The 26,482-nt window shown below is 46.4% G+C and overlaps 1 protein-coding gene across 2 annotated transcripts in view; it reads left to right on the forward strand.

Annotated features, from left to right (window-relative positions):
- The window catches only part of LOC106746104 (papilin), a 145,439-nt gene that overhangs the window by 104,767 nt on the left and 14,190 nt on the right, over positions 1-26,482 (forward strand). For both annotated transcript variants that reach the window (XM_014622320.1, XM_014622319.1), the window contains exons 4-24: positions 3,257-3,317; positions 13,271-13,353; positions 13,920-14,070; positions 14,685-14,808; positions 15,031-15,111; positions 15,990-16,162; positions 16,243-16,378; positions 17,245-17,588; positions 18,621-18,800; positions 18,939-19,112; positions 19,229-19,411; positions 19,671-19,812; positions 20,856-21,007; positions 21,249-21,690; positions 21,805-22,485; positions 22,775-23,551; positions 23,641-23,977; positions 24,223-24,347; positions 24,440-24,658; positions 25,277-25,675; positions 26,041-26,397. In XM_014622320.1, coding sequence (XP_014477806.1) covers positions 3,257-3,317; positions 13,271-13,353; positions 13,920-14,070; positions 14,685-14,808; positions 15,031-15,111; positions 15,990-16,162; positions 16,243-16,378; positions 17,245-17,588; positions 18,621-18,800; positions 18,939-19,112; positions 19,229-19,411; positions 19,671-19,812; positions 20,856-21,007; positions 21,249-21,690; positions 21,805-22,485; positions 22,775-23,551; positions 23,641-23,977; positions 24,223-24,347; positions 24,440-24,658; positions 25,277-25,675; positions 26,041-26,397 — 5,321 coding nt within the window. The remainder of the gene's footprint in view (positions 1-3,256; positions 3,318-13,270; positions 13,354-13,919; positions 14,071-14,684; positions 14,809-15,030; positions 15,112-15,989; positions 16,163-16,242; positions 16,379-17,244; positions 17,589-18,620; positions 18,801-18,938; positions 19,113-19,228; positions 19,412-19,670; positions 19,813-20,855; positions 21,008-21,248; positions 21,691-21,804; positions 22,486-22,774; positions 23,552-23,640; positions 23,978-24,222; positions 24,348-24,439; positions 24,659-25,276; positions 25,676-26,040; positions 26,398-26,482) is intronic.

A 26,482-nucleotide genomic window follows, 5' to 3' on the forward strand; every position in this document is an offset into this window, starting at 1 on the left:
CCGTGTAAAAGCATTTATAACTCTGACCAAAATAAAATCAGCATTCTGCCGGCAAAATTGTCAAGTATGGCATCCTCTTAATATCCCCTCGGCGGGAAATTCTTCGCGCGCGTTATCTCGGGAGATAAGTAAACACACCACTGCCATTCCGGCTGTATATGTGCGCATGTACCGTCGTCGCGCTGCGAGGATTATTATCGGCGGCGTATTATTTTCGCGACCATGTTCGCGCGCGCGCGCGCAAATTCGCGGGACGTGTGAGAGAATTTACTCGGCCACTTTAAAGTTTGTTCTCGGTTGAATCTCCGCCCGAAGGAAGCCATTCCGTCTCGTTGAGTTCCTCGCTACCCCCGGAACTCGCTACAATGGTATGCTCAATTGGATTGAGATTGGATTAAAAGCGGACACAAGCTTGCAAAGAATTTAATCAAGTCTCGATCCGCACCGAATGCCTGAATAGCCCGGTGTAATGGCGCGTAAGCAGCGAATCGAGGAAACCGCTTATTGAGGCGCTAATATACGTTGCATAAGTGATGGGTTCTGTTTAATTCCGGAGTCCCAAGTCTCGATCGAATTTTCGAAATTTCGTAAACGTAATGAACAACTTTGCAAACGTAATCTTGTAAACGTAATGAGTGAGTGCCGCGGCACATTTTTATTTTCTCTCGCAGCAGATCTCTTTCGTCCCGTGTTAAAGGAGAATCTTGATGCGGTGAGACGGCAAATCAATATGGAACGAATGATATACCATAACGTCGAAGGAATAGAATCAAATAATTCATACGCTAGGAAGAGAGAGGGAGAGAGAGAGAGAGAGAGCAGCGCAGTTCGATCAATCCTTTTTGCAACGCGGACGTCGCGCGCGACTAAATTTCGGATAAATCAACGAAACTTTTCCCTTAGTGCACGTCCCGTAACGGATTCGCCGTAAATCCTTCTTATCTCGAAACTAAGGGAAGATTAATCGTAGGCACTTACACGTCTCCCCGGCGTCACGCTATCTCCGGGAAATTCTCACGATTTCCCATCGCGAGGACGAGTCGCAATTAAAGTTGGCTTTAACACCGCGGTTACGTAAAGTGGAAAACTGGGAGAATGACCGATCGATGATCGACATATTGTGCCGGCATCGGGACGAGTCTGTCGTTAATGATACGGTGCGCTTCTAGAAAGCGAGATAATCGTAACGTGAAAGCGCGTAATGCGCGCGGCAGCCCCGATCATCGGATGCATCGTGTATCCACGGGTCATCGGAACGCGACATGCATCGGCCGCTGCTACGATTTAATCGCAAGGAAAACGCATCATTTTCGCGAGATCGTGCTTTCCGCGCCTGCAATCGATTAGAAATCGCGTTTAATCGGTGCGCGCGAGAAACCGACGGGGAAAAATCAAACCCGCGGTTGTACGAATTTCTAATTTCCATCTCCATCCGATTACTTTACCTCGTGTTAACCCTAGCTCGCCACGTTCCGGCCCAGTGGGCCGTTAAACGCTTTTCGGTCTTCTAGTTTTTACATAGCATACCATTTTTTTTTTTTAAGGCGTCCGTTACAACGAGCGAACATTAATTTTCTCTTAAATCGCATTTGCGAAACCGTTTGAGCATTTTTTTCCGAAAACACTCTTTTTCTTATAATAATAAGTTCAGTTTAAACCCTAATCATTTTCCTGACCTGATATCATAATCCGATCTCATTCAGACTCGGTATTTCCAATTCTCGCACTACAAGTTTAAACATATTAATTAGAATAAAAAGAAGGCAAGGCGACAAAGTCGAGCAGACTCGCAGACCGTGGCGAATTATAGACTTGAAAATAAGTGTGGCTAACTAGGGTTAAAAATTATATGATTGTTGGAAAACTCTGATACATCAAGGTAATAGCGTGACGTAATCATATAAATCTGATAAGACTTTACAATTAAAGATAATTTCCAGTATTTCGGGATGATTTTTCGAACTTTCTTCAGAGAACCGTTGCAGGCACGTCTCCCATATTTCGCAAAATTCGGGAAAATGCAATAAGAACACGTCGATTTTCCGACCTGAAAAATCGGAAAACTTCTTCAAGGTCTACGTAAACGCGAACGTAGACGTGGACATTAATACTACAAGATGTAAATACGTAAATCTTCGAATGTTCCCTTTAAAAATTTTATCAAGAAGAAAAGAGGTACATACCCGAGCGATAAATTTTTAAATATCAGACTATCTCGTACGAAATAAGTAAGCAGCACTTACCGGAATACCGTAGAAATTTATCGAGGCGAGAATCTTAATCTCATTCTCGGCGAGCCTTCCGCTGGACGTGAAACGACGTGAGATCATCATTGATCATTTTCCATTTCTCACGGTACAGATTTCATAAATCACACACGTCCGAACTATTCGAAGACAGACAAAAGCCGAAGACCGATATTTTCTCTCCCCTTATATTTTTTTTCTTCTTTATTTTTTAAAACCAAAACGGGAAAATTCACTTGAATAAGCGATCAGTTATAAATTCAACGGAGTGTAAATTCGCGATTAAGAACCCGCATCGGGCATGAGAAGCGCGGAAACGCGAAGCGTAATTGAGATCCGAATCGATTCGGAGTGAATCGGAGTGAGAAGTAACTATAGAGAACACGTTCTACATTATCAAGTACGCAATCGGTATTGTCCCACCACTTGTTAGATGCTGTGCGCGTGTATTTCATCCCCCGGGCGCGATTACTGTAGTTACATGTCAAATGAATGCCTGATTGTGCCTATCCTTTATCCTAATTACGATATCAGCTTCAACAGTGCCATAACAACGTCATTGTGACATTGTGAACGAGCGAATGTACTCCGATATTACATAGGGATTACATAGAGATGAACTTCGGTCGAATTCGCTCAATCACTATGGAAAATCTATAATTTGTGCCAGGGACTTTACTATTACAGAGACGACATATCGTGAATTGATGTATTCGTAAATATATTCGCAAATAGTTTTAATCCTAAGAAAAAAAAACACACGTTCGTAAGTAACGACAGTTCCAACACGGAACCCGGTAAAGCACGGCAACCCAGAGCGTAATTGAGACCCGAGAATCTCTCTCTTTCTCTTTATTTCTCTTCAATACAGAATGAGGACGAAAAAAAGAAAGGATAACTACAGAAAACACGTTCTACGTTATCGAGTATCCGCAATCGGTATTGTCCCTTCTTTAAATCCTTCGACTTCTACGAAAGTAACATTCCTTTTCTTCTCTATGATGTTACAGTGACGATGGCCACGACAGGTGCGCCGGCTCCGCCAGGAGATACTTTTCGTGCAACATCCAGGTGAGTGGAGGATAAAAGTAGGAGAAGCCTCCGAATTCGAGCGCGAACCGTATCAATTGTTTCGTCGGCGAATTCACGCGCACTTGGTGGATGCGATCATGTCGTCTTTCGTCGGCGTGATAACGTTGGCCTCGAGATGGCCGCAAAAAGGACACAGCATGTCGCCGTGGGAATGCCGCGGGCTCTACGTGAGCCGAGTACGATCTGGAACTTGATTAATTGCCGTGAAACAGGGAGTGATTTATGCGATGTGCTTTAATAGATCGAGCAGCCTCTGACGGTCTATCGAGAGGCGGCCCCTGCGGCACAGACGCGTGACGCGCGCTTCAATTATTCGCGTCTGCGAGCAAACTGAAATCAATGAGTCGAGGTCTCGCGGTCCCTCGCTTCCTCGCTCGCGCGCGTACGATTCTTACACGTCGTCATACAGAATGTCTGTGTGTACGTGTGTGTGTGTGTGTGTATGCACGTGTCGGAAATAATCCGAGCGTTCCACGAGCCAGTCACGTGGAAAACCGCGATTAATCCCGCGAATTATACGTCGGCCGATCGCAAGGAATGATTGATTTCGACGGATACACTTACGTTGTATCTTTTCGACGGAATATACCTGCGTTCGGTCTTTAAAATACGAGAGGCAACGATTAACACGTCAACTCTTGACACCGTTTGCTGCCGTGAATCCTACAGGCCCCGTGATAAACTTTCCGTTTAGACCGTCTCTTCATATATTTGTTATTTAAATATAACTTATAAACATTATAACGCATATATTATAAATAAAATTGTTAGTTCCGATAACGTGCGATTCGTAACGGTACAAGAAGAAAGTCGTGAGAAATCAGTCCCGACGGCGAACGCGTCAACAATCTTTCAACGACCGACTTGCATCTTTATTTAATTCGGCTTCCTCGCTAAAGCAGAGGCACGGTAATTGTGGCGTGTGTACGTTGTTTCAATCCTCTGTCTAAGTTTGAATACTGTCGTTTCGTCGCTGCTCTTTGCTGACCGTACGTTTCATTCGCTGGGGTGGAATTGATCACGCGAGTTAATTAGACGCGCAAGCGTGAAAACGCCGCTCACCTGATCGCCGTGGTGGTCGAATTCCGCTTTACTCGTCTCTACGAGCTCGTGGAATTTAGACGCGCTTCAGGTTCGCGCGCAGGAAGATAAAAACTCTTCCTCGGTGCATTCACTTTCGCCGGTGACTGTGCGGCGCGCACGGTGGCGCGCACTTTCAGCCGTATCGGCTGCCGACATTTCGACGACGCTCGGCAAATCGTCGGCCCATTCATCGCTCTAAAAGTCGTCCAACCAAACGGGACGAGTGCATATGTACCGTCTCGCGTTTTTACGACTCTCGGATGGGGCTCCCGTGCTTTTAACTTTCACGACGCATCCGAGCACACCCTCGAGTATCCTCGGCGAGGATTTAGTGGTCGCTTTAAGGAACGATCTTTACTGCCGCAGTAAACTTTTAATCCCCCCTCTCCCGCTCTCGTTCGCGTTTTCAAAGGAGACGCGCACGTGGCGACGTGTAGGAAGACGATCGGCGTGCGTTATCGTCGACTCCGAAGACTCATCGGAATTTAATAGCGCAATTTCCCGAAGAAAGAAATAACAGGAGCGCGACCCAGCAAGAAGCGTGATTTATTTACACGCCTTTTTAAATGAACGCTCGCTTTGCTCGCTCGTCCGTTCGTTCGCGCGTATTCACGAGCTGCGTTCTTTAAACTCCCGCGTATATCGAGCCGTTTCTCCGAGGCTCGTTTATATGCTCCCGGGGAATTATGGGACACTCGCCCCCGTTGCATCGCCGGTTTACGTTCTCTACTTTGTCGGTCGTGCATAAGCGGATCCGCGTAAATCGAGCAGGCGTATAATAACGAGAAGGCAGCGCGGATAAAGGAGGCGCAGAAGACGAATTCGAGTGCACGAAACCCACGCGTACACGGAGCTTTTTGCTTCCGTTCTGCGCCGTTGCACGCTCCCGTTTCGGAGAATAATCGAAACGGGAGATTGCTACCGTTGGAATCGTCATTTTAATCGAACGTACCGCGAGATTTTCGCGCTCCGACTCGCGCTCGCCGGCTGGCCCGGTGACCCCATAAACCCGACCCGACCTGTATAATATCTCCGCTTTAACAGGTTCTCTTCTTGGCAATGCGGTACGTGAGTGCTCGCGATTCGCTCGGTAAAAGCTCGGCAATGGAGAGGTGCGTTGTACGGAGTAACGATAGCGGACCATTAAGTAAACGTTTACTCTTTATCGTACACGCGGCTCCTGCTTTTACCTCGCGCTACGACGAACAACGCGAATGTCGAACTTCATACGCGGACCTGCGTCGAAACTGCAGTGATATTTTACAATTACCGAACGACCGTTCGGCGGATTGATTTTCTTTATAATATCACAAGCGCCGGCACCGACTGCTTCTATTTTGCTCTCGACGATTAACTTTAACCCCTGTCCCAGATCTTTCCGAGCTGTCCAATTGTTTCGACCTCATATTTTTAGGGCCAATTTATACAATGCTGATTTCGTCACGTGCGTAAGTCGACACTGCCTTAATCCGGGTTCTTTTGACTTCTTCGCCAAGTCGATAAACCCCTTTAAAACATCTGCTGCGTTTGCGTCAGTCCGATAATAAGATCGTGTGTTTATGCTGTTATCGAATGTTTATATCTTATCAAATGGTTGCATTCGCCTCACATGTTTACTCGCCCTATTTACATTTTTCTTGCTTCTTATGCTTGCGATCACGTTTACTGGTAAGCGCGTACACGCGCATCTGTGCGCATTCGTCTTTTTTATACTAAAAGGGTTGTCCTATTAATTAGACAAACAAATAAGCAAATAGATAAATAAATTTTCAGTGCACGGGGCTCGTCGATTAGTTTGTTCCGTCCCGAGAAACCGACGTATAACTCAACGTTAATAACGTGAGCGCGAGATCACGCGAGTTCAAGTTTCTCGTTAAGTCGCAGTTTCTCTTCATACTCCTCCAAATATAAATTACCACGAACGATGGTACAGGAAATTTGGAGAAGGACGCCTTGGGAACTTCAGTTTCTTCGGCCTCGATTTCATTCTCTCGAGTATTCACGTCGACACGTGACTGCGATCAATCCAGTCTCATTTCGCCGTTATAATTTTTTCGATCGAATTTGTCGTGAGCTATCGGCTTTTCATTTCGAGGCGAGCAAACAGAAATGTTCTCCCCCGTTTGCTTGCGATAAAGTCACATTAATCCCAAAGTAAAATTTTTCACGTAAGTTCAAACGCGAAAGAAAGGACGGAAATCCAACGTGATATCGCAAAAGCTCGGGGAATTTACGGTGACATTTCCATTATGCCCTCGCGCTCTCGCGGCTTATAGAGAAATTATGATTAATTAACCGCAATTAGAATCCCCATGGCATAGATTCTGCCTTTTGGTCGTGAATTTTTTGCTGTCAAAACCGCCGAGCCATTTAATCGCCCGCGCGAGCGCACAGATAACGAGGGAGAAAATTATTTTGATAAAAATATTACCCAGCGGAGGAGACGCAACGTGTCTCACTGTTGTGCAATCACGACACGGAGCTAAGAGAGTGTTGCGTAAGCACCTGAAACTGACATGACCTGAAAGTATCGCTTGCATTCGAAGACGTTGGCTTGACATAATCGAAGAGTTCGATTGAATATGAAGATAATTGGGAAATATGCATATATTTTAATTACGTTTATTTTAAGATAAAGATACATTTTTAAATTTATAACATATTAATATATTAATTAATATAATGTCAATATATTAATTAATAAACGTCAAGTATCAATACATACACGGAGAAAAAGGTTTCCTTGAATTTAGTATACGTATTTGTTTGATTTGGGTTTATTTAATATAAACAACTTAATTTAATATCAAATATCATTTTGTTTGAATAAAAATATTGTCGCTTCACTAGAGTAAATTGTGCTGTTTGATACAAAAAACAGTATTATTTGGAGGAAATAATATTTCGTTCGCAATAAAAGATTTATTTTATTATATACTAATTATTGTTTCGCTGAAACAAAGAAATTCTGTAATATTTTTCTAACATAATGTTATTTATTTTACAGTGTTACTTATTTCAAATAATTTAATACTCGTAATAACTGTTTATATATATTGTTTGTTGGGTGAAAATACAAGAGAAATATGTTATTTGACGTAAAGATATTTAATGTTCGAAAAACCATACAATCCTATTTGTCGAATTAAACATTCGTTTGTTTGTTCTATTCTAAAAGAAAAATGTGTTTTAATTAGAGAAATTTTATCAGATCCGAAGAAAACTTTCCTTGTGTATATATAATATATTGAGTGATTAATATAATGCCATAAAAAATATTCTGTGAATTTTCGATATTTCAATATTTTCTTACGCTCTACATAATTCATCCGAAACAAATTTATCAGAGACCGAGTTTCCACATTGAATAATTCAAGATGATTGATTGGTTTGATTAATTGTCTAATATTTTCTCCGCTATATCTTTTTTTGTTATATCAATTTCTTTGATTCCGACACAATGTGGTAGACGTTGGAATTCGCGTGAATCGACGAAAATGCAACGACGTGGCGGAAAATGTCGAGACGCAACTCACTCGAAAAACGTGCTCCACATTATTCCACTGCGCTCGGATAATCACCGTGCGACGAAACGGCGTCCGAGCACGTGGTGCACTGGCGGCTGCCTGATGGCCCGCGGGAGATTTATGAACGGAAGGCCATTATGTGTGCAGCATCGACTCGCGAAGTATTAACTTCGTTAGAGCAAAGTGCTAACTGAAACGAATAGCAGGGATATACCGCTGCGCCGACTACCGATGGTATCGATTTCCCGGACCGACGGCAGTTACATCTCATTCCGATAATAGTCACTTTGAAGCATTCTTATATAATGATCAAATGAAATATGAGACGAGCTATCCGAATCCTTTCATTCCTAAATTCCAACCTCATAAATCGCACACCGGTTTCAAATCAAACCAGTGAAAATTTCGCTGCGCGACATGGAAATCTAAATCCGCGCGTCTTCCGAGATCTGATTAAATTTGATTCGCGTAATTTAACGCTGACGTATCGACGATCAATTGTTTCCTATTCTCCGTTATAGGCGAGCGAGTAGGGAAATGAATATATCGATTTAGCAGTCTCATTTCCCGTCTCCCGAAACTGAAACGACAGGTGTATCTCGAAGGAAAAAATAATAATGCGTCCTCCCATCGACGCAACCACGAATAAACTCGAGAATCAGCCGCGCCGACCACGAAAAAATTATAGACGCGAACTCGAAGCGCGGCCGGATTTCTTTAATGAAGCCGAGCTTTAATTAAGAGTTAGCCGTAATTACGGATGACCTTACGCGTATTTAAAGAGCCGCCGCCGCCGCCGCCTCCGGCGCCGGCGCCGCTTTCGATTCTCAAGCAACGTTTCCTTTCTTCCTTTGAAACGCGATACTCGTGACTTTCTAGTCAAGGACGACTGACGATACCAGCGGGGAACTCGATTTTATCTGTCGACGCCACGTAGGTGGTCGACGTCGGTTTAATATAGCGAAAGCTTTGTGCTTAATTCGAGCCGAATGTTGCAACGAAGCCGCAAATTTTGACGACGTCTGGTATCGTTTTACGCGCGAGGACGCGAGGACGGGGAATACGCGGCGACCGTGTGACTTCTTTTCAGGCAAACTTACAGAGACGTAAATAAACTTATGGATTTCTTTTACATATTTTCAGCGTTATCATCCGGTCACTTTTTCTTGACAAGTCTGAAAGATTCACTATCGTTTCAAATGAGTTGAATCACTTTTTTCCTGAACTGCCATTAAAAATTTGTAAAATACAAACGTTCTATATATATTTTTACCGATCCGTTATCTCGTCCGACTTCTCCGCATTGGAAGTCAAGCATTAAGTTTTACACAAATATGAAACTGAAAAATGACATTTATACCTTTCAAGAGACTGAAATTCATTTTTTATCTAATAAAATATACTATTTATTTCATTTGATAAAACTGCTCCAAAAGCGTACTTGTATCATTCATGCCCTCGGTTTTTTCTGTTTTGAACTTTTAGACTATACTATAAAAAGAATTTGCTATACCTCAAATTACCTAAACCCACAAGTAAAACTACTCTTAGAATTTAACAAAAAAAATATATCACTTTCGGTCACTATTTTGATGTCTGAGTGATCATTTTTATCGTCACCTTTTCTGCCGAGAAGAGTCACTGCTTCATATTTTTTAGTTCATGATGACTGGGTGACAGCGCGGTATCTCTTCAATTCTCTGCGTCACTTCGTACATTCTCCGAATATTCGTATTAATTCTCTATCGAAAATGAGATAAAGCATGTATGTCTCAATGCACTCCCGCGTAGTAGACTCTCTCGTCGGCGTCGTTTTCAACCGGAAAACGCGCTTACATAATTTACAGCGCGACGCGCGGAGTCCCCTAGATTTCGCTCAATTGACTTCCCTCTGCGGCAAATATGCGGGAAATGAGACGTTAATATAACTCGTCCGCCGGCGTTTCGATAATTTGTTTCTCGTGTACTTTTTCCTTGTTCATTTGCGGCTTCGCCCCGATATCTTCCCCGGGATAAATCACCCTCCTCTATAGGTCGATCGCACGATCACGACGAAATAGTGATGTACGACGCGTCATTTTCAGCCGGCGGCGGCCAAACACGGATTCACTCTAACAGGATAACCGAAGTATCTCGCGTGACACACGGAACAACACCGACTTGTTCAAGACTGAACTCGAATAATAAACATTTTAATGTCGCGTCAGTCGCTCCGGCTCTTACCGGCCCGTTCTTTCCTCATTAGATCGCAGCAACAACGACGCACAAATATTTTATATAAATAATGTGTAAATATCTCGCGCACGATGTAAATCTCTGAGCGTGCGCGCGCGCGCGCGCAAGTTGCGAAAATTACAGCTGAGCGCGGTTTAAGCCCGCTACAAATGACGCCAAGATTTTCCGCGAGCTCATGAATACCCGACGGCCATTGTGCGCGACGGACAATTAACCGTCCCATTATCCCGGGCGTTAAAATGCGCGGGGTAAACGTTTCGACGCGCGTATCGCAGCAATTTGTTTCTCGCGTACGAGCACAATCGCCGGCCGACGAGAATTCTCGATCTTCCCGCACGGAGTATGGGATTGCACCGTTGACGACGGCGACGATCCTGCGGAGAGTTACGAAATGTGACGCGGCACGTAATCCGACGAGGACGCGCACCGGCTCTCCTAAGGGCGATAGATTTAATTAATCCCGAACACAACTCGAAATCCGCACCCCGCCGGCCGTCCGAGGTCGATCGCTCCTCGCTGCAACGCGTGCGGCCTAAAATAATTCCTTATAAATTTCACGGCTAGTACGATTGGCAACATTCGTCATCCGCAACGTCGTTGTCGCCCCCACCGACCTGAAACTTTTTCCTGAACGTCGCCTCGCCCTCTTTCTCTCTCTCTCTTTCGCTCACCCTGACTCATCCTGTCCCTGCCTGCCACCCTTTTCGTTCCGTCCGCAAGAAATCTCCCGCCATAAATCCTGCTCCGTATCCTTGTGCGTGGTACCGGTCCCGTCGGGGTATCTCTTCTTCCTTTTTACTCGGGTTCCACTCGATTTATCGACATTACCTGCCCCTCGGGTCTGCCCTACGTGGCGTCCATCTACGGGCCATCTCATTTTTGCGGGGCCGTTCACGAAATAGCGCGGCAGCACGCGCTCGTTGATTTCCGCGGGCGGGAGTACATTTTTTCCCGATCTTGCGACAGTTGTAGGGCCGTCGTGGGATTTAAGCCGGAAGCTGCGATGGATCACGGCTCGGGTTCACAATGTGAATTACATGTTACGTGCGACGGGAATTCGGTGAATCTCTAATTGAAAGGTTCGATCACGCGCGGGTCTTTGCGTGCCGGGAGGGATGAGATCGGCGTCGGGGGACGAGCCGAGTGAACTTAATGAAGGCGACGTGGCCGAAAAATAGGAACATACCGGCCCAATGAGCCACGGACCTTTCCGTCCCTTCATTTCATCCCGTGACGAGACACTTGGGCCGCTCATAACGGCCGAGCGTTTCCTCGTACGCACGAAAGCTCAAAGCCGTCGGGATTTATTTCGAGTTCGAGGTCGGCGAAAACGAGGGCGCGAAAGCGCAGTGAAATGCGCCGGGAAAAAAGTCGCGGAAAACATTCGCGCGTCTCTCGCCGCCGCTCTCCCTGTGCGCGCCGCGCGCATCGTTGGGTCGCGCTGCTTTTTTCATCCACGGCGAGAATTCGCGGGCCAGTAATTATCGTAGTTACGCCGCGCTGCTTTATTTCCGTCGACGGCGGGCGCGCGGAGCTTGCGAAGGGCCAACCGCAGCTGACGTTATTTCTCGCGAGCGAGCGTGCAACCGCGCGTTCTTTATGCTGTATATTCCGAATCGCCGGCCGATATTCAGCGCTGAGGATCCGCCGACGCGCGTCCGTTCCGCGCGAAATATCGCGGAATTCCGCGAGTAAATCGCGCTCGCCTCCTAAAATCCGCGCTGACGCCGGTGGAAATATCACGTGACTTTTTCATGCGATTTTCGCGCGCATCGCTCGCGAAAGTTATACGTCCGAGATAGCCGCGAACACGCGGAGCTCATTTTTCTCGCTTAAGGTAGTTGGCCCGTAAATTAATTTTCTCAGGAATCTTTTCGAATTTTCATTCCTCGAAACACGATCTGCACACATGGAAAGTTAGAGAATGAGTGACCATACCAGAGCTGAGGTCATTTGAGCCAGAGTTAGCGTTACTTACACGCACGTGGTGAGTCGCAAAAAGATTGCAACATTTTCTTTATAAGCTTTGAAACGCATCCTGTAGCATCCAATAGGACAATTTGTTTTTTAGTCATTCTCAGGAGATACATTTTCCTATTGGTTACGAGATGCGTTGCGCCAAACTTATCGGGAAAATGTGTCGCAACTTTTTTGTGACTGACTATATATCACTGGTACGGAGGCGGCTTTCTATATCGAATTTTAATTCTAACAAATAAATTACTTTTACGGTTTTAATGAAAAAAACGAGAAAACGACAAAAAAAACTCGTAGAAATATTACAGAAAAGTTACCAGATTATTTACCTATAATAGTTTTCCAGAAGTTGATGCGTAAAACTTACAATCTCTGATAACGGTTGAAGTATCTAACTTGTAAAGATTTGGCAGCATGCGCTATATTTCTCTTTGTGCGTCTTGGTTGGTTATTTTTTCAAAGGTAGAACGATTAAATAAACTTAAAGATCTATAATTAATACGTAAAAATGCGAAAAAACAGAAAAATACGGGGAAGTCCAGCGTTTACGATCTCTAGTAATGTACATTCATGTGCGTCTATCGGTATATGTGCCTGACAGAGCAGCATCAGCCAAAAGTATTAAATGTCAAAGCGTGAAAAACGATTATTTCTTCATGAGTTTTTACACGTTATGTAAGTTTGATTGATACTCTTTTACTATAGTAAAAAAAAATTTTGCACATCATGAATCATTTTTATGAACATTTGGCACAGGTTTGTCAAGCTTCTTCGTATTGTGTTACCAACCGTTACTTTTCAACTAGTATCGTCACGGACTATTTTACCATATTGCCACTCGTGTAGATCTACTCTTTCCTCGACGATGGTCGATCGCTGAAAGTTTAATCGACCGATTGAATTTCTGATGATTATGAAGAAGAATGATTATTTCTCCTTTTATATTTTATCATATTGACTCCTGCATTGCACGAACCGCATACGAATTCAGGTCAAGATACGTTAGCGCAATGTATTAATAGCTCGACTTCGCGAGCTTTCGAGTGCCGGCCGCGCTTTGATGAATTTACCAGCGCGGAATTAGAAAGCGCCAACCGTGCCTTCTTCCAGGACTGTCCCGGCGAGCCGAAGGATTTCCGAGCGGAGCAGTGCGCGGAGTTCAACAGGGTGCCCTTCGAGGATGTATATTACGAGTGAGTATCGCAGCCCCCGACGCTTTGATTATCAAGACGGCCGTCTGACTGGAAATCCAGTCGAAATCGTGAAACGACGACCGCCTCGCCTGGCGTCGCGCGCGATGGTGATTTACGATCGGCGCTCTCTGCGTGGGAAGATGACGGAATCCTTTTGTGGTCCTCGGCAGCACCTAATGATCGTCCCTTCGCTCTGTAATCCGCGCACGCTTGAATCGTCTTTTAATGGGTGACACTATACTTATGGTGCTCTTTCTCGTTGGTGCGCCGTGACCCGAGCGCGGTCGGGCGGGACTCGAAAGTTTCCACCGCGAAGGGACGAGCGGTACCGACGCTCGCACAAATACCGTAATTTATCGGCTCTTGAAACGACCGATTATCTTTCATTCGCCGCGGCTGTGCGCGTACTTTTTCGTCAGGGCCGCGTCCCGTCGCTCGTCTCGGGCGCGAAGAGCGAGAGAATCCCGGGACAATGGTGATTGAACAATCGACGAGCCGCGCGATCATTGTTAACTCGCGCGACCTTCGCTAATATTATTATTATTATTATTTGCCTCCTTCCGCAGTTGGATCCCGTACATCGGGAGCCCGAATAAGTGCGAGCTGAATTGCATGCCGCGCGGCGAGAGGTTCTTCTACAGGCACAGGAACACCGTGATCGATGGCACGCCCTGCAAGCCCGACACGAATGACGTTTGCGTCAAGGGCAGGTGCATGGTAAGTTGTTAATCAGTGGGGTGTTAATTATTACGGATTAGTGTGTACGTATGAGTCGCGTGTGAACTCTCATCGCTTCGATAGAGTTGCGCTCCCGAGCGCTTTTGTCGGGACGGAGGTCTCGATCATTAAACGAAATGAGAGAAAGCGAACGTACACCGCGAGAAATTATAGTTATTTCTGAGCTCAACTATACTCCTTTTACGGTAGAATGATTAATGGGCCTGTAAGAACCGAAGCACAGCTGTGCTTAGTGCCGTTAAATATTAATACTGAATATTCGCAAGCATATTAATATTTAATGGCACTAAAACAGCCGTGTCTCGGCTCTTACAGGCCCGTTAATCTTCCTTTCCTCAGTTGGACCGAGCGGAGTCGTTGCAAATATTACGTTTCCTTTTCATGGTTTCAATCACAAAAATAGCAGTGGCAAAAAGTGCACCAGAGGTTATTATCATTGACATTGTAGTAACACTTATTAGAACAGTGATTCTTCGGACTATGATTCTTTTAATATGATAGTTATAATTACGAATATCAAATATTTTTCTCTCTGCTTAGAGTATGTGAATGCGTTACGGTCGAGTTTGACGGTGATTTTCTTTCTCGGCCAGCACGTCGGCTGCGACATGATGCTGGGTAGCGACGCCAAGGAAGACGCGTGCAGAGAATGCGGCGGCGACGGTTCAGATTGCAATACCGTTAGCAACTTATTCGACGCGGACGACCTCCATGTGGGTGAGTGATTTTCCACGATTAATGGCCGTAACGAGTGGACCCAGTGGTCCGTGATCGCATCCCGGCGAAATTACGACGCGCAGTCTACAACGTCGTCCACACCGGGGGCTTTTATCGAGAGATAAATTAATTTCTCGCTACTATGCGAAACTACTTACAGCCAACCGTGCCACTCGGTGATGCTAATAACGCGATAACAGAGAAGTGTTGCGCATCTTTCAGGTTACGTCGATATCCTGTTGATCCCCGAAGGCGCGACGAACATCGCCATAAGGGAAGTGCAGCCGTCAAATAATTATCTCGGTAAGCGCGAACGAGATCGAGCATTTCCGAGTCGAAATTGTTAACCCTATGTTGAACCTTTAATTCTGCAACACGATAGGAACCGAGTTAGCAAAATGGGCTCAGTATTTCAGTCCCGACAATATAATTTACTTCTACTTGATCTTAATGTGATATCTTAAGTTTCCGTTTTCGCTGTTCTAAAGTTAAAATAGGTTGTTCTAGGTAACGTTAAAATGAAATCCATAGAATTAAAGGTTCGAGAGAGAAGTTAATAAGTGCCAATATCGTCAAAACAGGTTTTTATCAATTTATATGCGAAGTACGAAAAAAATTAATATCAATTCAAGACCCACATTCTCATGTATAAGCAAGAATATATAATCTTACTTGAAGATAAAACTTGCTTGCATAAAGAAATTCTACATAATTCTACTAAAAATATTATGTTTTGTTATTCAAGAATAATTTTTACGAAGAAGAGAAAAATATTGGGTAGAAAAGAAACGATATCTTCAAACTGATGTGATTTTTAGTTTGAAGACATTGTTCTTTCTAGCCAATACTTTTTCTTCACTTATGAAAATTATTACTGAATGATTATCGAATATTATTGAAGAATATGATATTTTTTTGCGCAACTATATCGAATTTCTTTATGTAAACAAATTTTATCTTTATAAATTATATATTTTTACCTGTATATGAGAATAATGAGTCTTGAATCGACATTAATTTTTTTCGTTGCAAGCGCAAACTATTAAAAGCAGCAAAGTAGCGTCGAAATGTCGAATCCGGTTTAGACGGATATTCCGAGTGGAAATTGCTCGATTCGTCGATCCTCGATGTCACTCGCAGTCGTTCACTCCGTAAAACACTCGTGACACTTGTTTGATTAGCCATACGCAACATCTCGGGCCACTATTACCTGAACGGCAACTGGATGATTGACTTCCCGCGCAGTCTGCGCTTCTCCGGCACGACCTTCCACTACACCCGAGACCCGCAAGGTTTCGCGGCGCCCGACATCGTCACGGCCTTGGGACCGACGAACGAGTCGATTTACGTCGTGGTCGGTACATTGATCGATTCTCCTTCGTCGATGAGAGACGAGTCCGGGAGGATATTAACGTGTAGCTTTTCCCTTCGCAGCTGCTGTACCAAGATCGCAACGTGGGCGTGCATTACGAGTACAGCATACCGAAGAGATTCTCCTCGCGCACGGACCCCGACAGCTACACCTGGGTAACCGACGAATTCTCCACTTGCAGCGCCAGTTGCGGCGGAGGTATTACGGGATTATCACTTTAACGCGATTAGACCACCGGTGCTCGAGTCCGTCGTGTTTTCTCGCGACGGAGAACAACGTTTTACCTGTTGCGCGTAAACGTTCGGACGAAGAGCGGATGATTCGATCGAGGAAGTTCATTCGTCGCTTAAAATTTGACGTTTCAATCTCTGCGTCAGTGGAATACGAGAAAATCGTTTCAATAATTCTTACTGGCGAATTGTTTTCATTCCGTGGCGTTCGATTATTCATATACGGTGTTCAGATATTACTAATAATGAGATAATTACAATTTCTTTCTCTCTCTCTCTCTCTCTCCCTCTCTCTCTGAGAAAATCAAGTAACTTCATTCGCGTAATGAACGTACTCAGAACAAGATATTCTATGAATATTCTTACAAAATATGAGTGTTCTTAATTCCAGAATATTTGCGCGCAAATTCTGGATATTCTATAAAGCTTCCTTTAAGGATTTGTCTCCGACCGTGAATATCTCAGTTCACATCTTCCAGATGAGGAATGACCTGAAACTCGGAAGTCATATCAGATATTTCTCCGCACCGTGAAAGCGTAAAATATCGCACTAAGATCGTACTACGAACATGTAACAGTGCTTTTTCGAACATTCTATGAATGTGCGAGTCTTCGTAACAGATATTTATAGAATATTCCTGTGCTGTCTGGATATACGCGACGCGCAACTGATAATTACTATCGTCCGATTTCGAAGACAAATTTCGGGCAGAGCCGGATCATTTGTCGTCCGTGGAGAATCCATCTTGCCCGTCTGTCTTTCTCCAAGTGACAATTACGCGCGAATATTACTCACGAGGAAAGGTCCATTTCACACTTCATTTATCTCCGAAGGCTACCAATCGAGACGGGTGGCCTGCGTACGGAGGCGCGACAGTGAGCGGGTGGACGAGGGCCTGTGCGATTGGCAGCTGGAACCAGCTGACACGCAGAGCTGTAACGAAGAACCTTGCCCGCCGATGTGGATGGAAGGTCCATGGTCCCCTTGCAGCAAACAATGCGGTGAGGAGGGCGAGCAGAGTCGAGAGATCAAGTGCGAGCAGGTCATCGCGGGCGGGATAGCTTCTGTGGTGGATGATTCTCAATGCCTGGAGAAAGTAGGCCCGAAGGGACCTACCAGGCAGGAATGTAACAGAGACGTGGACTGCCCGCAGTGGCACGAGGGACCTTGGAAGCCCGTGAGTCACCTCGACGCATAATGACATTAACCGTTCTGTCAATGTATAATTTCCCTATATTTTTCCATCAAAACGGAGAAAAATTATTTACTTATTCTATAATAGGAAATCAAATATAAGTCCGTATTATGGGAACGGGTTAACGGGGAATAAATCTAAAATAAAATGTTACTCGGGAAATTAAAAATATCAGTTTTAGCTTATAAGGCTGATTCTTTGTGTACGATTGCCGATTAAAAGAAACGGACGTACGTTTAGTATACGTTTAAACATGTATCTCCCCGCGAATATATTAATATTAATATTCAAAACGGCGCTAGAACATCCGTGCTTAGTCTTTTATTTGCCCATAAATAATGTCTTTTTCTTTGGTAAAGTCACAAAAAAATTTGTCGTAGCGTAATCATCGCTACTGCATATTCGTTCTGCGATAGCAATAAAATTTAATCGGTGTAACCAAATTAGCGAATTACTCGTAATTAGAGCAGTTTTGTTTCCAGGATGAGGAATATCCTGTCGAATGAATTTGTCCTTAGGACACTTTAATTTGTTAAAATCTGCTATTAGAACAAAATAGTGTTTTTCCTACATTTACTCGTTCGTTTTAACAGCAAAATAATTTGTAGAGCAAAGTAATACAGCGAGTGGCAATTAGTATTCTTCAACAAATTACTCTGCTGTCCACATAGTAATTGACAGATTTTGCTGCGACAGCATAAAACCTGCTGTGTCAGTAAATCATTTTTCTCCGTGTACAAACCCGGTGTGTTTCCGTGACAGAAGGGTTAATTTCGTTTCATCGTTAAATTACGTTTCGCTATCACCGCTTTTCTCGTACACGCGCTATCGATCAATCAATCCGCTTACGTCTCGCGCGCAATTCCGAAAGCGATGGGAGTCATCGAGTTCGGTGCCTGCTATCGGTGTAATTCGCATGTTCTCAAATGCAAATTGCTGCTTACCTGGCCGTTGATGCGCGGTTATCACGAGGAGCGAAATATGCACATCGTGAGGAATCAATATTTCTCCTAGTGCGATCATATATGCGGGCCTGGTAAGCAAACCAGGACGGTCACGTGCTACAGAAAGGTGGACGGCAGGATCCAAGTGTTGGAAGATGAGGCGTGCGAAACGGAAGCGCCGGAACGTGAGAAGACTTGCGAGCTGAGGCCTTGCGCCGGCCTCGAGTGGGTCACCTCGGAATGGAGCGGAGTGAGTCCTCCGAACTTTCTATTGAATAAGAAGGGGGTGGGGGTGAGGGAGTAAACAAATAAATTATCGAATTTCCATTTCTCTCCGCGGACGCTTGAAAAACGAACGGACGGTAATTTGAGAATGCCTTCCTGATAGTGCGAGGAGAAGTGCGATCTCACGATGGAGACCAGAACCACCCAGTGCGCCACTCAAGAAGGCACAGTTTATCCGGACGACATGTGCGACGCGGGCAAGAAGCCCGAGCTGGAGAGGGAGTGCGAGAAAAGCGAGGACTGCGACTTCCAGTGGTTCAGTTCGCAATGGAGCAAGGCAAGCGAATAAATATTCCCACTTCCACTTCCTCCGAAGTGTATCTCTTTACTCGCGTCGTCCATAATATACGTTCCACTTGCTTCCCTTATCGTCACGATAACTCTGCTCCCCAGTGCTCGGCGAAATGCGGATCCGGCGTTCAGACCCGCAAAGTGTTCTGCGGCACCTTCACCGACGACACCGTGAAGAAGGTCTCGGACGAGAATTGCAATCCCGACGAGAAGTTCGAGAATACGAAGAATTGCACCGCCCAAGAGCCGTGCAAGGGCGAGTGGTTCGCAGGACCTTGGAGCAAGGTATGTTTTCACTCTGAAAAAAAAACCGTATTTCGAAAATGTTTACCCCTTCGACCGCGATCGATAGAGCAGTCGTTTCATTTACACGACGTTTCGCGATCTCATGATTTCTTGTAGTTTTTATACTCAACCATCGTTGCTTTCATCGCCGCACTTCCCGTTAAAGTTCGAAATTTAGTCCGCGTTACAGCTCGTTTATAATCGTCGGACTTATTAGTGAGCTGTAATCAACGGTGTCGTCAATCACAACGTGTTGCAGTGTTCGAAGCCATGTGACGGCGGCGACATGATGCGCAAGGTGATTTGCATGAAGGATAATAAGACGGTGCCTGTAAGCCAGTGCGACGCTGCCAGCATCATGTTCTCCACTGAGAAGTGTAACGATCAACCTTGCGAGAAAGGTAAAGATTTTGCGGATTTCAATTGCCACGAGCGCGACTGTTCACCCACGATTCTTAAAATAACGTTATCCCGACATAAAAATGCACGTTTGGTATTAACTTCGAAAAAGCTATTTGAGTGACATAAATTTCTCTATTTTAAAGATGAAATAGTAAAAGCTTCCGGATGCGCAGAAAAAAATGCTAGATTCAAGCAAATAATTATTTGAATACTCCTTAGCAAATATTTACTTGGATCAAGTAAATATTTTACTTGAGAAATATTAGGATCGAGTAAATCTTATTCGATCCCAATCAAAATTTGCTAAGGGGTATTGGAGAAATTATTTACTCGGACTTGGACTTACACGGTTAATTGAAAAATAAAAGATATCTCTGCGTTGATTTTACTTCACGAATGTAGAAAATCGTTCTCTTCTCGACGAGGTAAAAGCGAGACGCGGTATATTATATAAAAAATAAACTCCAATTATTTGTATTATATATTTCATCGTGATTACGAGCCTTTATTATCGGAGGTAATAATACGGAAATTAACATTTGCTTCATCATATAACACGTGATTTATACTCGCGAAGGCCTCCTCACTGTAAACATATCGCGGCCCTCGTGTATAAAATATTGGACATGCTTAGAACAGCGGGCGCGAAAATAATGAGGTTCGTGGCATTAAACGCAAATGTCTTAGCACCTGCCATTCTAAAGGGCGGCCACCCACCGTGAATATAACAGCACCTTCCCCTCCGTAGCGAGGAAAGTTACGGTTTCCGTCGCGCGCTATCCGACGCGCTAATTCTATTCCTCAACGAGGAATAAAACGCACGCGTGAGATCTCTCGATGTCGAAAGAGTGCTCTCACACACGGCAGGTCTCGCCGAGAGCTCGAGTCGGCGGATTATTTAGAGGTGCCGGGGTCCCGAGCGAAACGCCGTTCGAAAGATTTACGCGTATCCCGAAACGACTTCCGCGCCGTTTCCGAAATCACGCGTCCCCACGTGGCGGTGCGATTTACGTAAACTCGTCGTTTCTCGCTGTATCTTCAGGCGTGACGCCGAGCGACGAATGGGAGGACGAAAAAACAACGGATTCGAAGGAGGTGGAGGAGGCAGAGGAGGAGTGCGAGGACGAGGAGGAGGAGGAGGAGTGGGACAGGGAGGAGGTGGAAGGTGTCCCCGGAATCAGCTTACCCGCGGGGGTGAGTGAAACTGAGCCGTGTCGCGCGTAATCGAGTATCAGACGCGACTGAGTTACTTCGTAACTTCGTTTCTTACCGGTCCGCTGTTTCAAAGAGCCGCGTCGGACTCGATCCGGTCGCGCGCGCGGTCCGGTAATGCGATTCTCCTTCGATTTCGCTCGTCTCACTGCGGGGATCGAAGGGATTCACACGCGCTGTCGAGAGCGTCGCACAGTTCCCCCCTTTTTCTTCTTCGTTTCAGGGAGCAACGATAGACCGACTGGTCGCGCAAACGGAAGCGACACCCTTGAGCTCGCCGTTCACCGGTAGCGACGCCTACGACACTATGTTCAGCGACTCCACCAGGGGTGACATATCGCCCTCCGAGCTGGGTAGCGGCGAGGGCAGCGGCGACGATGAGTTCACTCTGTTCGACACTACCTTCTTCGTCGACAGCAGCGTACTGACCACCGTCGAGAAGAGCGACTCTCCGGTCAGCGGTGCTACGACCGAGGGCAAAACTGGCACAACGGAGTTCGGCACGGACGTGACCGAGTCGTCGGACATCACCGAGGAAACCGACGCTACGGTCGAGGGATCCGGCGCGACCATCGAGGAGGAGACCGGCGCCAGCGCGTCCACGGACGCGTTCACGGAAGGAAGCACGGTGGAAGGGAGTCAGGCCGCGACTACGGAATCCGGCAGTAAGTAAATAAATCAAATAAATAATTTCGAATCGGCGCGATTATCTAAGTCTTTAATCGTACGTCGTTCGTGAAACTAACGTGACGGCACGCATTTATTAATTGTTAATTTAGGCACTGAATCGGGAATGACGGAAATGTCGACGGATGCTTCCGCCACCACTGAAAGCGGCGGAACGACCGGCAGCGGCGAATCGACGGTTAGTGAGAGTTCGGAGCTGATAACGACCGAATCCAGCGATATGACGACTGTATCCAGCGTAGCGACGTCCAGCGACATGACGACCGGCTCCAGCGACATGACGACCGGCTCCAGCGACATGACGACCGGCTCCAGTGACGTGACGACCGGCTCCAGCGACATAACGACCGGCTCCAGCGACGGGACGACCGGCTCCAGCGACGGGACGACCGGCTCCAGCGACGTGACGACCGGCTCCAGCGACGTGACGACCGGCTCCAGCGACGGGACGACCGGCTCCAGTGATGTGACGACTGATGCGACCGAGTTGACTGATACTACCGGTTCTGCGGAAACCACGATCTCTTCCATGACTGCGTCGACGGAGTCCACCGAGACACACGTCACAGATATCACCGATATTGAGACGACCGACTCGACGGAGACGCAAACAACACCAACTACCGAACCCACGGACACTACGGAGTCCACAGATACTACCGAGTCCACGGAGTCTGCGCCGACTACGTCTTCTTCGGAGACGGAGACCACGGTCACAGAAGAAACGCGAACGACCGGAAGCGACGAGGCCACGGATTCCAGTACTGTGTCCGGTAAGTAGTAAAGTACAAAATTGATTTTTGTAACGTCATATAATTTAACGGTAATATTTTATATAACTTGTTTAAAAAATAACGTTTGTATCTTATTATTTTGTTTTGCTAATTTAAACATAACATCCTATTTCTTTAAATTTACTTTACTTACGCGTTTTCATTCATCGTTACTCAGCGTACGAATTACACGAGATTCATTCAGTTGTCAGCGTAAAATTAAAGAGTGTCAGGCATCGATGGGTCAAGAAAGAGTGCAAAATACGATACATGTGATTATACTCCGCAGAGACAACGTCTGAAGTGACCCCGACTATAACGACCTCTCAACTGACGACTAAGTCAGAAGATAAAAGCGATTCCGAGATGGAAGTGGAAGGCAGCGACGTGACCAAGTCTCCGATCACCGGAGAAACAGATCTCACGACGGAAGAGACTACCGTTTCCGGGACGAGCCCGTCAGGTGCATCTGAAACTACCGGCAGCGGCGAGACTACCGAGTCGGGACAGACTACGGAATCGGGAGAGACAACTGAATCGGGAATGAGCACAGAATCGTCGGCTGGGACTACATCAGGTATGAGCACGGGATCGGCTGAGACAACGGAGTCCGAACTGACGACCGAGTCCTTGGAAACCACAATGTCAAGTGAGACCAGCGAATCAGGGGAGACGACGGAATCGGGTGCGACTACGGAGTCCGGAGCGACTACGGAGTCGGGAGCGACTACGGAGTCGGGAACGACTACGGAGTCGGAAGCGACTACGGAGTCGGAAGCGACTACGGAGTCGGAAGCGACTACGGAGTCGGAAGCGACTACGGAGTCGGGAGCGACCACGGAATCGGGAGCGACTACGGAGTCGGTCGAGACTACCGAGTCCGGCGAAACTACCGTGACAGCCTCCACAGAAATGACCGAAAGTACCGAGTTGGGCATGACGACGGAATCGGGCGAGACGACCGAATCGTCCATCACGTCCTCCGGGGAGACGACGGTGTCCGGTGAGACGAAAGTCACGTCCTCCACGACCAGCGAAGACACCGGCCTCACCGAGAAGACACCGAGTAAGTCCATTAGACAACGAAGTGAATGTTTCTCCCTCTCTCTCTCTCTCTCTCTCTTCCTCGATGCGTTAATACCGATGTAATTACAGTCACGGAGTTCTGGACGACCGCATTCCCGGAAGCGACGACGCGCAAGCGACAGTGCAAGCCGAGGAAGAGCTGCAAGAAGACGCCGTTCGGCTGTTGCTACGATGGCATCACCGCGGCTCAGGGACCCTTCGGTCAAGGTTGCCCGACGCCGCAGACGTGTAACGAGACGCGATACGGCTGCTGCCCTGACGGCGTGTCGCCAGCCACTGGCTCGAAGAACAAGGGCTGCCCGGATTCTCGTTGTAACGAATCGCTCTTCGGTTGCTGCCCAGACGGCGTCACCACGGCGGAAGGCAATGATTACGAGGGCTGCAAGAAGCCGTGCGAAGATACAGAGTTAGTTTCATGTCTTCTACCATATAATTTAATTATCTTGCGTCATCCCACCGCTTCATTTCTATGCATGTCATTTGTGACGCGACTTTCCCGCATTTTTCTTCGATGCCTTCAGCTAAAATCTGAAATTAACAGATAATATATTTTCCAGATTTAGTGGTAACGTTATTTTGCGAGACCTCATGCGAACGTTGCTTCTTCGCAACAGGTGGCACTTATAAATTGATCGATTGATCAATTTTCAGGTTCGGATGTTGCCCAGACATGGAGACGCCAGCTATCGGGAAAGACAATATGGGATGTTGCAAAGTTACCGAGTTCGGTTGCTGTCCTGACGGAATTAAAGCTGCTTCTGGTCCCGATGACGAAGGTACTTAGTGCTCTTTCAATGAAGTATACTTATCGTGTTTTTCCGCGGTTCTTGAGAAAAAGAAACCGAGTAACGGCCTTCGTTCCGTTAAGGTTGCGAAGAAGAAGTCACTTCTATGACGTCTCCGACCGAGATTTACGAGACAACCACGCAACTCGTGCCGTACGAGGACTGCGCGAACACTACCTACGGCTGCTGCCCCGATGGCGTCACCACCGCGAATGGCACCAACTTCGCGGGATGTGGCGTCATTAATACCGACAACTGCACCGCGTCCTACTTCGGATGCTGCTCCGATGGAGTCTCCGCAGGTATAAGTCGCAGATATCAGTTGTGTGATAAGCAAAATCGCAAAAACGCCGCGAAAGATCGCTCGTCGAAACGATCCAGTCGTGAAAGTCTCCATCCTCCCCCTCAAAAAAACAACACTCGTAACATTATAAAATGCCAACATCTCGAAACGTTAATTTTTCACGATAAATCATTTAGATACAAATATCAATACAGGGTAAAGCATTAATTATTACCATCTTGAATATCTTCGGAGGATGAGAGTAGAAGAACCATTTACCTAACCGAAATTTTATCGGTGGCATCACTTCTCTCGAACACCTTCTAAATAATAGAACAGCTTTTGAATAAATGTTAAGCTTCATCCAGTCGTGAATCAGATATTTTTCTACTCCGAAGATATTCAAGATACTAATAGTTATTGCCCCGTCCTGAATATTCGAGCGAAAGTCGAAGTGAGCGCGGACCTCCTGAGTAGCGTCGTCGTTCGATATCGATTCCCTTTATCAGCCGATCTCACGGAAGCCGATCTCACGTCATCGGCCGTCCGAGTCGGCGATGATCAAAGGAGCGGGCCGACTCTTCCGAGCACATTGTGCGCGTCTCGCTTTCATCGTCCGCGCGATTATCTCCCTTAGCCCTCGGACCAGACAATTACGGCTGTCGTATGCCGTGCGAGGACACCGCTTACGGATGCTGCGAGGACGGCGTTACGCCAGCTCACGGGCCGAACAATGAGGGCTGCTGCTTATCGAGCCCGTATAAGTGCTGTCCGGATAACATGATGCCGGCGCGCGGACCAAACTTCCACGGCTGCGCCTGCCAATACACAAGATTCGGCTGCTGCCCGGATAATTCGACGGCGGCGCGCGGACCGGGCAACGAAGGCTGCGGCTGTCAATACACGCCTCACGGTTGCTGCCCGAACCGGTTCACCCCCGCCAGCGGACCCAACTTCGAGGGATGTCCGTGTTACACTTATCAGTTCGGATGCTGTCCCGACGGGATCACCATTGCCAAGGGCGCGCACGGTCAAGGTAACCGATTAGGAGCGATCACGCATCGATCGTAGCTCGTTGGCAAAATTTATTTCTGAGTATTTATTTCACGAGTAATGTGAATTTTAATTGTGAAATTATTTCTTTCCTAAAATTCGAGAGCTTCGTTTTCCCCGAAAAGGCGCGGGAGCGGCTCACTTTTCTCGCTTTACCTCACTTATTTCCAAACATCTCACTTTTACCCACTTTTGGGAGAAAGATCACTTTCTCCCTTCATTTTTTCGACTTGAGTCTTTTAGAAAAAGACTCGATCACAAGAAATCATGTTTGATTGTCTGACTTAACAATCGCTGCAGAAAGCGAGTGATACGCTGCGACGCGATATTGTCGCGTGATTGTCGCAGGATGCGGATGCGAGAATACGGAATTCAATTGCTGTTCGGATGAGAGGACCCCGGCCAAGGGCCCGAACTTCGCCGGCTGCACGTGCGACACGTCCCAATTCGGATGCTGCCCAGACGGGGTCGAGGAAGCGCAAGGAGAGAACTTCGAGGGTTGCCTCACGGTGCCTACCATGCCCGGTGCTTCATGTGGGCTGCCGAAAGACAGGGGTTCCTGCCGCGACTTCACGGTCAAATGGTACTACGACACCGACTACGGCGGTTGTTCGAGATTCTGGTACGGAGGCTGCAAGGGTAACGAGAACCGTTTCAAAACGCAAGAGGAGTGCAAGGACGTTTGCGTTCAGCCGAAAGGAAAAGGTAACTTTTCCAAGGTTACTCTCATCGCAAATGCAAGAAGGAAAAATAGATTCTCTTTATGAGATTATTGCATGAAATTGCATAG

Source organism: Dinoponera quadriceps, unplaced genomic scaffold (genome assembly GCF_001313825.1).
Source record: "Dinoponera quadriceps isolate SergipeBrazil2010 unplaced genomic scaffold, ASM131382v1 scaffold1782, whole genome shotgun sequence".
Lineage (NCBI taxonomy): Eukaryota > Metazoa > Arthropoda > Insecta > Hymenoptera > Formicidae > Dinoponera > Dinoponera quadriceps.